The 15892-nt window shown below is 36.8% G+C and overlaps 2 protein-coding genes across 2 annotated transcripts; one reads left to right on the top strand and one right to left on the bottom strand.

Moving 5' to 3' along the window:
- Positions 1 to 2228: 2228 nt before the first annotated feature.
- On the top strand, positions 2229 to 5591 carry si:dkey-19b23.7 (uncharacterized). The gene is made up of 8 exons (XM_052561576.1): positions 2229 to 2519; positions 2885 to 2956; positions 3073 to 3144; positions 3329 to 3504; positions 3584 to 3641; positions 3997 to 4168; positions 4665 to 4862; positions 5182 to 5591. Exons 1-8 carry the CDS (start codon positions 2472 to 2474, stop codon positions 5286 to 5288), a joined length of 903 nt encoding a protein of 300 aa, XP_052417536.1. The 5' UTR covers positions 2229 to 2471; the 3' UTR covers positions 5289 to 5591.
- A 125-nt stretch (positions 5592 to 5716) lies between these two features.
- Positions 5717 to 10830, bottom strand: LOC127962109 (uncharacterized). The gene is made up of 3 exons (XM_052561577.1): positions 10513 to 10830; positions 7698 to 8390; positions 5717 to 7457 (listed from the first exon to the last, which is right to left on the bottom strand). The coding sequence occupies exons 1-3, from the start codon at positions 10553 to 10555 to the stop codon at positions 7372 to 7374; spliced, it is 822 nt and encodes a 273-aa protein (XP_052417537.1). The 5' UTR covers positions 10556 to 10830; the 3' UTR covers positions 5717 to 7371.
- Positions 10831 to 15892: the final 5062 nt, after the last annotated feature.

The raw sequence follows: 15892 nt of genomic DNA, 5'->3' as shown, positions 1-15892 counted from the left end.
GATACATAAACCTGTGCCAGGAAAACATTTCCGTTACAGAATTTGACAATCCTAAAAGAAATACAGAGAGAATATCAAATAAATGATGTATCAGGCATATAACAGATGGAGACATGATACCAATAAATAAAGCTTAATAGATGCCTTGCCTGTACATGCTGTCATAATTACTTGCAGTATATTCACATAAAAACACTATAACATTTGTATTTATTGCCACTGACTTGAGAGTAAAAAGACATAACGAAATATCACAATAACAAAACTGAACCATATAAAAATGAAAATGTAATTGAATTTGCATTACATCTAGGCCTGAGAATGTGTGACTGTCACATCATCATGATATGACATTCACAGCGTGACAGACCAGCTCTGTGTGATCAGTCACAGTTATTTCTCTCTTTTTTTCCCCTTCCACAAAGGGGAATAACAGAAATCACTAAGACAAGTCTAACATGATAAAACAATAAGGGGGTTTTAAGTGAGTTTCTATTCTCTATTTATAAATATGATAAAAGAAAACTATGAGCTATAAATATATCTATGACCATTTCTATCCTAAAGTTCAAATGGACTACAACACTTTTCCAAAAAGGGGTGCTGCCATCAAGTCTTTTCCTCCCATTTGAGTCTTATTCTGCACTCACAACAAGGCCTTCAGCACCCATTCACATATCAGCATCCAAAAGATGAGAGGTGAAAAGGAAGCAGAATAAAGAGAGAGAGAGAAATCAAATTAAAAGGACCAAAACAATACACTCAATGCCTGAACATAAAACATAAAGACAGCAGTGTTCAACAGAATCAAATATTTTCGCTTGAAACAAATGAACTCCAGCTTTTGTGAATCAGGGCTAAAACAAAAATAATATTCTGTGTTAGGCTAATGAATGGGTTTATTTCAGGGGGACATTTAAAGGGTTTGTTTGAATGTAAAAGTATAATGAGTGAATGAAACAAGCTTTTCATTGTAATTAAATAGAGTCTCACACTGAAGGTCCAGAACTGAATTATGTACATTGATTAATTAAATAAACAGTGACTGAATATTAAGCTCTTGTCAGGCTACGTAATCTTTACAGGATGTCCATAGAAAATTTTTAAAAAGCACAGTGTAGCGATATACAGGAAAAGAACATAATGCTGTCAGCTTAACTTTCAGACAGGAAGTGAGGTCAGTTTTAAAATGTAAACCGCCCAATAATATACCACTTAAATGAACAGAGGTAACACTACGCAACTGAGTAATTTCATTTTTAAATATTCATATTTGAAATAGTTTTTTAATATTAAAATAATTTTAATAGTCTTAAACTAGAAGTAGCATTTAGGAAAGATGGTCCCCTTGTAAGAAAGAGGAAGAAACTATCACAAACTATAATGAGAAACAGTGATCTCATATCATACTTCTTTTTTATATTCTGAGAAGTGACTAAAAGTGAAACTGTGACAGCAGTACGTTGGTAGAGCATTTGGTTTTACAGCAGAACAATTAATAAGATGACTGATTAAAACAGAAAGCACACAATGTGTTCTGGCCCAGAGTGTTTTTGCAGCTAGTAGACGATACACATTCCACAGAATCTCTTCTGGCTGTATTGTATGACTGCTATTGTGTTCACTTCCTGTTGTGGGCAACAGGGTGGTGTGACATCATTTTGCTTGATATATGCAGTGAGTCATTTCTCCTTCTACTGCTGATTTCTAGTCAACACAGAATTCACCAGCTACGGATTGTGTCCTTTTTGTGAACCTGAATTTTACCCCCACCATCTAAACTCCAGCCTATAACCCTTCTAAGACATGCAAAGCACAGCTTCGTAGGCATTAATACTGCACAATGTCTTAATTTAATCTGTTAACTTGGGTTATTATGTAATAAGCGATGATCTGGCACTGTGGCTAAATGCAAATAATAACCTTGTTGCTTTATTACAGTTCCTTACAACATCGCTATTATATTTAGCTACATAGACACTGAATAATTCTTAACTGAATAACTATAAAATGGCAGTGTGTAATTTGGCTAAAAATATCATATGACTATAAGTTCCAGATTTTGTCTGTTGGCCACAGGTATTTTTTTGGTTGGTCATAAATTGATTAGATTTGATTCCTCAAATTGATCCTGTGATTTTATTTTAAATGTCACTCACCAAAAATACACCAAAGTATTATACACACAGGTGATGTGATATTTTTTCGTTTTTCTTTAAGAGCACCACACGCAGATGATCCCTTGTGCGCGACAGGAGCATCATCTGCACAATGATCAGCACGCGATCAAATACCAAATGAGACCTAAAATCCGAAATACCTAAAACCGTGGAGGAAAAACATTAGGATAAGAGACTATTGCATGAATGATTAATTTACCAATGCATTGGTAATGCATTGCATAGGGAAGACAAAGAAATGCATGTGCAAATAGGCGTGACAGTGTGCTTGCATTGATTTGCTCAATGTAAATGCATCTCATTTACAGCAAAATCATGCGTGTAAACATGAGTTCTGGTGTAAGTATATGAAAATGTATTTTCACTGCATGCTTATTTATGCGCTTATGTTTAGGTCTCTAGTTATTTTTGTAACTAATCGGTTGATTTAGTTTGACAGCCATGTTGCATGGGTCGTTTCACTATGATGTGTTCGGTTAAGACATTATCATATTAAATGCAAAAGGTTTTATTTTCTCAATCCATCGCACGCAATGACAGGATTGGCTGCCGTTGCCTATTAACGAAGCTATGAGCCCTTAGTAGATGTAGGCTTCATCAAATCTTGTTCATTCACCATTAAAAGCCATTTGTTGTTATATAAGTGTGTATTTTGTACGTTATAAGAACAACTCATTATAGAAACTGTTTTGATTTTGTGATAGATGCAAGAACATGAACAAAGCGCGAGACTAAAGCACTTCCTGTCGGAGCTTGCAATACTGGGTTCTTTACAGGTGGGCTTTTCCTAAAGCAATAGTATTTACAGTTTCATATTTAATTAAAACTGCACGACGTTTTGAGGTAATTAAAACGTGTTTAGTTTTTTGCTGTCGTTTATGTCTGTCTGTAGGGCTTCCGATATTTCCAGCCCTGGCTAAGAGGGAGAGAGGAACTTCTGCTGACTGTGGTCAATGATGACTTGGTGGGGGTCTTTATTGTTTCTCAGTCACTTTTTATTTTAGCTTTTTTATTTTGCATTAAAACTGTGTTTGAGAAGATGTTTGGAGTCATAAAGTGCAGCTTCAAACATCTTTAAACATAAAAGCTCAAGTGCTGCTGCATCAGTGACAGTTGTATCTTTTGGAAACATGACTCTTTTCTCACAGAGATGGTGTTCCCCGGGGTTCCCTGTGTCTGTGGCCTCCACCTTTACCAGCTCAACCTGCAGTAGTAGTTACAGTCTGGACAGCGACTATGCTAGCTCGCCTTTGGCAGGAGAAGGACCACTTCTACAATACAAACTACAGACACCAGACGGCACACAGACACAAACTCCCAGCAGGTGGAAGAAAAATATCCTTGGACTGTAGCGATTATAAACCAAGTGCTGTATATCAATTATTTGAATTACTCACTCACAGGAATGTTGATTCTCATCTTCTCCCAGCTTCACCCAGTGAGAGAGAGATCGCTGTTCCTGTGAGTATCATTGCCAATGTCAAATTCATGCATTAGGAACATTACTAATCTTAAAATACAATGCCGATTCATTTAGGTTGAAAAATTAATCACTACCCTTCAAAAGTTAAGGGTCTGTAAGATTTATATTTTTGAAAGAAATTTCTTATGCTCAACAAGGCTGCATTTATTTGATCAAAAATACAGTGAAAACAGTAATATTATGAAATATTATTACAATTTGTTATTTTAATATATTTTAACAGTATTGTACATATCAATCAAAAATATTAAATATTAAATATAATAAATATGCACAATTTCTGATTGTCTTGAAGTGGTCAAGGCTCTGAAAATATATATTTTTTCATTGCAGGAAATGAATTGCACCCTGTTCCTGTTAGCCGGCTATGTCAAGTATGGGCAACCTTATGTCTGGATTCGATCCAATCATGAGCGCCTAGTAAACGTCGGAGGAACTGATACTCTAGTCAAAGATACACCAATGAAGCTGAAGTCCATCACAGACTGGGTTTCAACTTCCCAAGGTTTTAACATCCTTAAACGTCTTTATTTCACCAGCTTCAACTTTTATTGGCCATATTTTCACAATTTTATTATATACAATATTTCTTTATGTTCCTGGTTCAAAGTTTGGAAACGTTTACAATTTTTTGTTAAACAAGGTTAAAGATTTTGTAGTATTGCTATATTTTTTTTTAATGCCATGTCAACATCTTAGGTTATTTACATGGCAAAAACTCTTTAAGTGAGTCAACTTCATTTAGGACTTTTCTACATGCATTAAAAGCTGGACCATCCAATAAAATATGTTTGACAGAAAGGGGAATCTTGTGATAAATATGATAAATAGTATGTATAAATACACATACAACTTACTTTAGTGGTTGTATATCCATATATTGTTGTGTTACCATAATGCATATCGGCCCCCAAGTCCACCTGAAGGATACTAATCAAACATCTCTACTTTTCATTTTACAAGGGTCTTTCGTAACACACAAACTTTCATGTGCCCTGTAGGAGCTCATGTATGGGATGTAGTGAATGAGTTGGTGGGACTGTGCACCATGCCGCCTCCCGACAACCCCTTCTCTTTGGACATGCGCTACCTCCAAACCCTGTCCCTCCCAGAGCGCTTCCTGGTCACTGGGGCCCTCCTGAATTTCCTGGAGATGATCGTGGTTCAGGGAAGCCGAAAGGAACCGTTCTATGATCTGGGTGAGCACAGAGCTCGAGTTACTTTGAAAGATAGGAGTCCGGGAAATCTAGGAATCCAAATATTTGGAACGTTCCTTTGTCATTGTGCTCCTACGATAAGGGGTGTGAGCAAGAAAAACAATACAGAAAACTAAACATAGCAAAGTCCTAAGCCTGCTTCATACATCCCGTGTCTGTTGCATATATTAATTTTGCTGTGGCACAGAAGCACTTCTTTTTCTGCGTATAGATAGAGCGGTAAGTGGTTTGTGTGAAACAGGCCTTTGGCTAGATTTGACCATCTTCCTCTAATACACATTTCCTCTACCTTATTTCTTAGTTGTGGAAGAGTTGAAGCCGCTGAGACGACTTCATTTCCAAAGCCTCTCTGAGGTCCAAAGGTTTCAAGGAAGCGACAGGACTCAAAGTCCTTTATTCAGCGAATGAAACGGATACTTCAAAGAAATCCAAGGGTTCACCATTTTTACTATTTGTCCTAGAGCTCTTAGAATAAAAAAAAAATCACAATCTGAACCATGAACTAACATGTTTTGTTATTTATTTATGTTTTTATATAAAAGATCATTAATTTATGTACAAACAGATGTTTAATAATGCCAGCTTTAGCCCTGTGACTGTAAGATTGTAAATGTCAGCCATGTTTTTGTGAACCACGTATGTTTTTGAAAAGTTACTAAATCAGACGAGACTATTTTAATCCCCTGCCATTAAAAGATTTGCACCCCTTGATTTACACAGAAACTGCTCACTCTTTAAAGACCTAATCTGTCCTGAAATTCAAGTAACAACTGGCTTCTTAAAAGTTTATGGTGTCTTTTGTGCATTTAATAAATTACTAGAATACATAGCACAAATGTTTTACATATAAAAAGTTTAATATTCCATAAAATACATTTAATATTTAAGCGTCTACACAAAAGTAGGTTAAAAATAAGGTACAAGAACATTCATAGAACATTAAAACACCTCATAAAGCAGACAGAACAGATCCAACAACAGATCTGAGGTCGTTGTAATGCGAGATACGGTTTAATACGACTTTAAATAAAATCCATAAGGATAAAAAGAAAAAAGAAATCCCTTTGATGTAACTGGCCTAACAAGAGGCAGAATTTCTAATACCATGAGGCACCGACTGAATACTATTGTGATATATGATGTGATTCTTAGTGAGCACATGTAACAGTTTTAGGGAAATAGCAACTTATGGTGCTGGACAATCTTTTGTACTAGGTAATGTGTGTTGTCCCAGTCATGTGAAGCATGGTGCCCTCCTTTAAAATACTTGGTTTATGCATCCAGGCCACTTAAAAATGCTTCCTTGCGATTTATAACTTTATGTAACTGTAGTGCAAAGATGCTGCTTTTTCAAGGACATGACTCTCTGTGCAAGCATACCTTTGAAACAGTATTCTGATGTCATAAGATGTTGCCTGGAGACAGTGACTTATTGGGCTTTTTTCTTCTCCAAGGAAAACGGGCTGATGTCGTAAAAGCTACATATACATAAAAAATGGATGGGGGTGCATGAGCTATTATGCCCTCAAAAACTTCTGGAATGCAGGTGCACGGAAACAAATTCTCATTTTAAGAGCACACAGCAATACCGCTGATCTTCATTATCTGTTTGGAATTATTAAAAACGGAATAAAAATGGCAAACTGAGGTAGAACCAGGCTAAGACGGATATGGCTATGACAGACAACCAGAAACAAGAATCTCAGTATCAAAGCACCAAATTACATACAGTCCCGATTGTCAAGCCAGTATACAATTATGCAATACATAATACACCATGAATGATGGTCACATTGATGGTGTTATAATAATTCAATCATTGGTAATAATGCATTTGGCAAGGCTTTGGCCATGTATTAAAAAAAAAAGCATGTGAAAGCATACAGTAGTTTAGAATAAAACTGATTGTATTTAAAAAGCATTGCTTCCTTTGTGCATCTGGAATAGAAACACTTTTCCAAAGCTCTTACTTTTATGTCCTGGTTGTGCTACTGTTTACCATCAAGCATCCACCCACTTCCCACACAGATCCTCACTTGACACCTTGAATACAAACAACGCCTGTCTGACTGCTCATCAGTCACATTAACAAACTACCCAGACATGTAGTGTACACACAAAAACTCAACTCTGTGATACATACATGATTTTAAAACTAGATATCGGTTCACCTCAGGTTAGCGGTTTTGGTTGTCTCATAGTCCCTAAGCAAACTGAGATTAAATTTAAACCAGCATGATTGAACCCATCATTTTCCTAAACCATAAAAAAAAAAAACCTCTGGAAACCTACATTTTATCACTTTGGTAAATCCGTAAACTCAAATGCAGTGGTGGTTTAGAATACGGACTCTGAACTTGAGTTGCAAACTCCATCAAAGCTCAAAAGTTCCACCAGTTGTAGGTGTGGTTGTCCTTTTCCTCACATTCCTTTCTGCAAAATCCCAAGCATCACAAAATGAATGCGGTCAAGGTGGGTGGGACGGGGCCCATTAATTCCAATTGTCACTGTCAGAACCACTTCTGGAAATAGCACGGAGAGGACTGCGTGACACTGACCCCCTCTTCTTCCAACGGACTGAAACACAAAATCCAAAACAAGAGAGAGTTATAGAACACTCATCAAATGCATTTTTTTTAGTTGCATTAATTTGGAAGATGCTTTTATCCAAAGTGACTTGGATTACATTCAAGACATTTTATTAGTTCATGCATTCCTTGGGAATCGAACCCATGACCTTGGCATTGCTAGCATATTTTGTATAAGCTACAACAATACAGCACTCATCTGTCTCCACTTCTTCCTGCTTTAACTCACCTTTTCCCAAACTAACTGGCAATGTTGAGCCTTTGGGTGCAGGGGGCGTACCAGAAATCTCTGGCTCTTTAGTGATCCCTTCCCCTGGCGGTAACGTGGCGCATCCACCCTGCAAGTCATTTAGTGCTCTCTGAAACGACATCGCCAAGCAGGCGGTCATGTCCTTCGCCCTTTCTGCCCGACTGCACCAGAACACTCTGCATTGCAGCTGCTGACCGGGCTGCCTGCAGATGTACAGAAACACATTGGGTCTGGCCGTGTGCGAGGCGCAGTACGCGATATCATGCAAGTAGGTCTTGGTGAGCTGCCTTCCGGTGCTCAGTTCTTTCACCTCGATGTATCGGGGGCGCACTACTAGGGCGTGATCTTTAGAAAGCTTCCCAGGGACTCCATCCAGGAGTCGATCGATGGCATCCTCCGCCTGCTCCAAGTCCAGGGAGAAGATTTTCTTGGTGCCGAGGTAGTGTACCTTGAAGAGGGGATCGCCGTGAGACAGGCTCTCCGTTCGGTCGCGACGGAATCGTCGACGGAAAGCCGCCGGAGAGTTCTTTAGTGTTTGCATCAGATGGAAGGAGGCCAGGGCCATCGTGGGAGAAGATCGAAGCGGAGACAGTTTTTTGGAGCCACAGGGATAGTTCTCCTGCTTATCCAGTAAGCCTCCCAGTGTGGCACAACTAAGTATATCCTTGAGATCTGAAACAAAGAACGAAGAGAAATAAGTTTCATGCTCATGAAGTGAAAATCTCAACACGATTTTTTCATTTTTACCCCAAAGATTTATTTACACATGTGGTGACACTTTCATTAACCATGTTTTTCAGCCATTATTTAGCAACACTACCTTATGGTTTAAGCATAAAATGAGCCAGAGCATTATGTTCTTATGTGGCAATCTGACTGCAACCGTCTGTCAACTCTTTATTGGAAAAATGGCTACAAATAAACCCAAACCCAAGATCTCAGGATGGGATCGGTTTTAGTCAAGCATTAGCACAGACTTATGCATAGTCTCCTGCACAGGAGCTGCAAATATTAAACAGGCCACATTTGCGTCTAGCAAGAGTGGAAGAACGTCTGTCGTCTGTGAGTCATCGGAGACACTCTGCTGGAAAAAGGACAATAACAAATGTGCAATTGTTATTTCACTCCATTTTAAGGCGCTTATTTATACGATTTTGTTCATATAAAAAAAAAAAGAAGGACTGACAAACATTCGGTCAAAAATTTGAATGTAAATACTCAATACTTATACTGAAAAATAAATATCGGTTAATAGTCAGTATGGTACTAATATATCATGCATCCCGAGTTTAAAACAACTGACCAAGAAACTGGTGATCCTCATCTATGGCAAATTAATTTCTTACCCTGCTTCTCACAGCCCAGTTCAAGCATTTCCCTCAATTATATACTTAGTGCACTTCACTCATTTTAAACATGTATTCGAACCAACCCGTGCTAACTTGCCCTTCAGGGCCTCATTAGGTCAAAGTCCAAATGCACAGAGGGGTGCCTTACAGAACTTATGCAACACTGGCAGTTAGTTTTTCTTTTGTCTCGTGAAACAAAAAACATCCCACTTTAATTCCCACATTGTGCTGGCTATGTGGCCGATACCATTGTGCTGCACTCTATTTTTTCCGCTCTCTTTTTTTCTGGCCATTATTTCAGCATCCTCAGATGCTTCTGATGTTGATCACCACTCAGATCTCCAACTGTTTTTAGTCCCAATGCCTATTGTTGAGGAGAAACTTTCTACAGGAAACAGCTTTAGACGACATCCCGCCACATTCACAATATTTCTCGTCCCAAAGACAATGGTGTGTAATAGCGTGTCATTTGAGAAATGCAAACATGAAATAACTTAGACTGATTTGATCTACTGGCAACAAGTAGACACACACACACACACACACACACACACAAGCACATCTGTAAGGAAATTACCATTCCTTTAGAATACCTTTGTGAACATCTGAACCACAGTGTGCTTTGTGAACTATCATAGAAATGACAGATTTTTTTTTTTTAAATGGTTAGATAAACCTAAAATTTGTCCAATGTGTTTTATGTTTATTTATTTGCTGTAGAAAGAGACACTTAGATATACCCATGATAAGAACATTAGTCATATACAGTTGCGTAACTGCAAAGTAATCCTGATGGTTATCCCATAGTTGCAGACTAATAATACATTTTTTCATTATTATTATTACTATGTTGCAATTAAAGAAAAAACACAGCTTTAACTTAAAGTCCATCTTTAACTTTACTCAGAAGTCCTTACATGGTCATCTACAACTCTTCAAGAGTTAATCATTACAAACCAGTGCAATTACTTCATAGCGGTTGACTGATACGGTTTTTTTAGTAACTGATGCCAATATTGATACTGCTTACTTAAATCAGTCTAAAACAAGCTTAAACCAGCCTAAAATTGCCTGCTTTTCTTCTACCTTGGTTTTACTGGGGCTCTAGTGAGGTGAAATAGATAAATACAAATAGCACTCAATGACATTAACATGAAATAAACACTTATTTTACACCGTAATTCTTCAAATGACTAATAAACCTGGCAAACATCCAGAACTAGTGCACAGTCCATTAGGAAAGTCATATACACAACTATAAAATATTCCAGCAATAAAAAATAAATGTAGGCTGAGAAACAGTAAAGTTAACGTTAGCTACTTTTCAGTTAGACAGGTTGAAATACAGTCTTAAACTTGTACAGCTTAATAAATAAGGGCGACAGAACAAATACATATCTTCCTTTCCAAATCCAAGATTTATCAGTGAAAGACTCCTTTCTCACCTTTCATGCAATCTTCACTTATGGTCCGGCACAGGTAAATCATGCGTCCTCCACAAACAACTGAATGGAAAGTAGACGTCCAAACCGTCGTGGCTTTTGTCACCTAAAACTTTTCTCTCCTAAATCTGAAACGGCGCTTTACGATACACTGAACCGAACGCGCTGTTTCTCAATGTCGGGAGTGGATATGGTTCGAGTCTCGAGACAATCGCATGCTCTCCTCGGCGTGCGCAAGCAGACTCTGCTTACCTCACTGTACGCTCTGAACCCAATGCATCAAGCGCGCGTCTGAGGCGCTGTATTTGAGCGGCGTGGGCACGCCTCCGCGGGGAGATGTCAGACAACCACGAGGACACGGCGTTAACGAGTGCTGGAAATGTAAAGGAGCGTGAACCAAGTCCAGCCCTCAAGCAAGCGTCAGCGATGTACCCAAAATAAGATTCACCAGGGACAAAGACATAAATGTACATGTACAGATAGCATCGAAAGATGACGAGCTTGATGTAGGTACAGACTGATAATGAAACAAAACACTTGTGATATTAGGGGGCACAATTTTAAATTAATCTTAACCTACTTTAAGTAGACTATTATTCATTCAGTCAGCCATTCATTTTTCACCGTCATGTATCACTATAATCTCTAGAAGTAATCCATAACAATTAAACAAAAATAAATGTTTCATTAGGTTTCATTTATTCTACCAATTTTGTATTGTAGTGTTAGGGGCATCATTTTTTAGGGGGGATGAGGGAAGGTGGGTGGACTGGGGGTTTCATGTTTGTCATGTGACACACAAAATCCACAATATCACTGTATAACTGATATAGGCTTATGTCCATATTGAAAAACAAACAAACAATAAAACCATCACAGAATTATGTTTTCCACAACAAATAACATTAACCATTAAAACAATTAAATTGGTTATCTGTAGTGTGTTTTGGGACATATTCCATTAGGATTTATTGGTTTTAAAAAGCCACCTATAGAAGGCAACCAATTACCGGTAGAGACCAACAGTGTCCATTACAGTTTCCAGTAAAACCAATACAAGTCCCATTATAACCAAAACCATTAAACATTTTGTAATGGTGTCCATTGTTTTTTTGTTGTTTTTTTTTAGCAGGGATTTTATTTTTTATTCAAAATATTCCTAAAATATTTAATAAAATATCTAAATTCTCAAATATATATAAGTAAATGCATTTTGCACCTTTATAGATTATGTTAGCTGATCTATAACGGGCGATGGGCAACGCAGACTAATAGTGTAACTAACTTTGCATAAAAATCCATCTTTTTACTTAACTACCAGATATGGGTGCCATCAAATATTTGTAATATGACTGACTTCGTATTTAATGTGAATTTAATACAAATATTGTAAGTTACTAATTAGACTATAATACTTTCATTGTGCAAAAAGAGATCAAAGAAAATTTTTTTTTTTCAGTGCAATGTAAGTATGCCCATGATCTTTAGTGCTGCTAACACAATGCTCTACCACTGAGCCACAGGAACTCTAGGATGAGTGAGGTCCAGTGTTGGGCCATCCACAACTCTCCGTGCCCTCCTGGGACCCAGAGATAGAGAAAACCGCTCTCTTGATTTGATCTGATAGGACAATATTTGGCCGTGATACAACTACTGTAATCTGAAGGTGCAAAAATCTAAATTCTGAGAAAAACGCCTTTAAAGTTGCAATGCATATTAATAATTAAGTTTTGATAAATTTACGGTAGGAAATTTACAAAATATCTTCATAGAACATGATCTTTACTTAATATCCTAACGATTTTTGGCATTAAATAAAAATTGATAATTCTGACCCATACAATGTTTTTTTGGCAGTTGCTAAAAAATATATCCCAGCGACTTAAGACTGGTTTTGTGGTCCAGGGTCACATATAGTTTACAGGACAAACTGCGCATTTCAACCTTAAATTTTGGGTGTGAAATTATTCAAAATTTAGAAGGGGGAAAGTTTGTTGACAGGGGGCACAATGTTGTTTTTGACTCCCGTATGGAGGTGAAGCATCACTTGGAGAATGGAATAAGGTATCTTATCTATTGCCATTTTTCCAGAGAAAAGTGATTTACCTCAGTAAGGGCTGCCTGAAGACAGCAACTGTTTCTTAGTTAACTATACAGTATGTCCCACATCTTTCCTAGTTGCTGATGCCCCCTCAAACCACTACACACTAATTATGCTGCGCTTTCTCAATGCAATTATTGTTTTGTTTTGTATGTTTTTTTTTGTTAGTGCTGCACACGTTTAACTCTTTGGTGAACACCATTTCCACCAGTCTGGTTTTGTGTAATTTTGTCAACTAAATAATGAATCTCGGTTCTTTGAAACTAGAGTCTCTAAAGAAAGAACATGGGATGGCTTATATTTTTTGCAGATTTTTAACATTTTCCTGATTGAATTAGATTTCCTGGTTTTTCAGTAGAGGTAAAAGTGAACTGAGTTAATTCATACCATGTGTGTGGACCGAGGAAGGAACACAGAGCCCCTGTGTAATCAGCAAATTGGAGGTTTGGGAGACACACCCACCAAAGTAGCTCTGGTAGCACAGCAGTGTTATTATATAACTGCCAGTAATGCCACCAACACCCCCCACCCCACCCCCCAAAAGAACACACACACACACACACACACACTATAAGCATTTGTTGTAAACCAGTTTTTGCCAGTAGGATGGCAATGAGCAAGTAAAGCATCATGTGTGCAAAAATAATCAATCTAACACCAACGGCTCTATAAAAATACATTTCTGGATAAAACTTTGTCATATCTGTGATCTTTTTGGTGATAACTCTGATCTTAATCTAGTGACCATAAAGGTTTGTTGTTTTTTTAGGGGTGGGGTTTCTATTTGTGGAGCCTGAGAACTTCAGGGAAACAAAGCATAAAAAGTGCTTTCTGCTTCCTTTCTTCAACTCAACATCTTAGTAATCAGAGTAACCACCCACTTCTCTCTCAAAGCCTCCATATCTTATCTCACAGGCCCAAACTAAAACTTTCCAACAAAAACAAGAAAAATTCAAAAAGCAGAAGTGCCTACTCTAAATAGGAGATATTTTTAAAGGCCCAACATGTGATTAATGTAACTGCTTGGACTTTTTCTTTCATCTCTCTATTATGCAAGTAGCCATTAAGGAACATGTCTGATCCAAAGTACAACATATTATAAGGATGATCCTCTTGAAGAAACCTTAAAGGGATAGGTCTGTGCAAGAAACAGTATTTATATTGTTTTTACCTCTGATTTTCACCGCAATGTCCAAACTGTCCTACAGATCAATTGTTTTGTGTCTTTACTCTTCTAGTGCTAAATCATCATGCTTAAACATAATGCGGTCAATGACAAATTGGATTCAAACGTATGAGTGAGAGATGTACAGTATTTCAACCACAAGTATATTGCACACTTGTGGTATTCGATTTGGAGACGCTCCAAATTTATTAGTCCTGGACTTTGTCTCCTGTAGCAGATTCAGAGATAGCTGCGTGCTGGAAAATGTATGTCTCTGACAAAGCACTACTGCTAAATTTAGTAACAGGTGTGAGCCATAAACAGCATTATTAGATTACTTGTGACAATTTATGCAGCATATCCCACATAATGTGCTTGGAGTTCAAAACCTTACAGTAACCTGCAGGCCTCTATCTAACTGCTAATATAGGCCTACTGCTTAAGATGAGCTTCTGTTAACTGGGCTGAAGGATGAAGTAGTAATCATCTAATGTTTAAGAACAGATACGAACAGACTTCTTTTTAATCAAACAAAACAAATAGCACGCTAGATTTAGTTGACAAAACAACACTTAACACGTGCAGAAAGATAATTTTCTAGGCATCAGCTTTCTGATTATCTCTTTTTGTTGTTGTTGATTGTAAGGGATTGTGTATGCTTTATTTATAACTTCAAACTTCGTTATATACTTACAAATAATTTTTTTACCCATATGTTTAGAAAACAAAAACACAAGTTAAATACATTTTAAGTCATGTTTTCCAAGATTAATGTTTCGTTGTATGCTTCGATAACATAAATGGTTACCTACAACTAGATTACTCAAAAACATGATTGTAATAATGCCAAATATTTATGTCAGCACCAATTAATATAACACTCTGGGTCATTTTTAGTCATTCTATTCAAGTCATTCCATCAAAATAAACTACTTAAATTATAATTGTGAAACAATCAGGCAAATAAGTCTCCTCAGTGTCTCATTTTAAATCACTGCTCAAAACTCATCTCTTTACTCTGGCTTTTAATACCAGGTAATCGTGATTAATGTGATTTAAATGTGTTGTGTGTGCAGTGCATTTTATTTATCTTATTTGATTTTATTTCTATAATTTCATGTTGTTTTTATCTTATTCTATTACTCTTATTTTATTGTGTTTATCTTTTTTATCCTATTGTGTTTTTGTTTTTTTTTTATTGTTGTGGTGTACAGCACTTTGGAAACCTTGTGTTATTTAAACTGTGCTATATAAATAAAGGGGATTGGATTGGATTGGAAATAATAGCCCTCCATTTTGTTCTTGTTTTTTTTTTTTTTTATTAGAAGTTTTTTTTTTTTTAAAGTTTAATTTACATTTTAATGTCCATGAGTCATGTTTGAGCCCATCGAGTTTTGACAGAATAAGGTTTTACCTATATGTACTAAATACAAACAGTAGATGGAGTTTAAATGAGGTAAATTACATTTCTGAATGGCTCACTCACTGACTGAAACTGTTAATGTCTAACAAAATATTAAATCTCATACTGGAAAACCACCGCTTGACCATGCAGTTCAACTCACTGTTAAGGTCACATGACTAACTGCGTCTGGACTCTGAAAGACAACATTTGCTCAGGCTATTTCCTCATTCAGATGACAAACAGTTGTTCTTCTCCTAATATGGGAAAGAGGGACGTTAGTCCTGTACACAGAAAAATATTTTTTTTTTCCTCACTCTTGCGGCTCACTTACATCAGCTATATGAGCTCACTTCCTTTTTTATCTGATCTAAATATATATACAGAAAATATATTTAATAAGTTACTTAATTGAATAAAAAAAATGTGATTCAGCTGGAATACTGTGCAGACAATAGTGATTCTACACAAATGTCCTTATACAAATCAGAGCAGACTTTTAATAAAAATGTGCCTTTCAGTTTGCACTACAATCACAACATTTTTAAGTTTTTTTTTTTTTTTTTTTTAAGGATACCTACATTAAAACCTTTTTTCAGTTGCCTGAAGTTTCTTCATGTCAAATTGAAACTGTTGGAAGCACCCCAAAAAAAGAAACTATGGTAGCAGAAAAAGAATGTCACCACGTCATAGACTAAACAGGAAAGGAAGACGG

This window comes from Carassius gibelio, chromosome B7 (genome assembly GCF_023724105.1).
Source record: "Carassius gibelio isolate Cgi1373 ecotype wild population from Czech Republic chromosome B7, carGib1.2-hapl.c, whole genome shotgun sequence".
In the NCBI taxonomy this organism is placed as follows: domain Eukaryota; kingdom Metazoa; phylum Chordata; class Actinopteri; order Cypriniformes; family Cyprinidae; genus Carassius; species Carassius gibelio.
Note: the sequence above shows the minus strand (reverse complement) of the source record. Positions and strands in the feature narration are given on the sequence as shown.

Coding starts and splice junctions, on each gene's coding strand:
- si:dkey-19b23.7 (XM_052561576.1), top strand. CDS start 2,472: ATGCATCTCATTTACAGCAAAATCATGCGTGTAAACATGAGTTCTGGT. Junction 2,957..3,072: donor CAATACTGGGTTCTTTACAG/GTGGGCTTTTCC, acceptor GTCTGTCTGTAG/GGCTTCCGATATTTCCAGCC. Junction 4,863..5,181: donor GGAACCGTTCTATGATCTGG/GTGAGCACAGAG, acceptor CTTATTTCTTAG/TTGTGGAAGAGTTGAAGCCG.
- LOC127962109 (XM_052561577.1), bottom strand. CDS start 10,555: ATGATTTACCTGTGCCGGACCATAAGTGAAGATTGCATGAAAG. Junction 8,391..10,512: donor AAGTGAAGATTGCATGAAAG/GTGAGAAAGGAG, acceptor TCTTTGTTTCAG/ATCTCAAGGATATACTTAGT. Junction 7,458..7,697: donor GCCAGTTAGTTTGGGAAAAG/GTGAGTTAAAGC, acceptor TTTGTGTTTCAG/TCCGTTGGAAGAAGAGGGGG.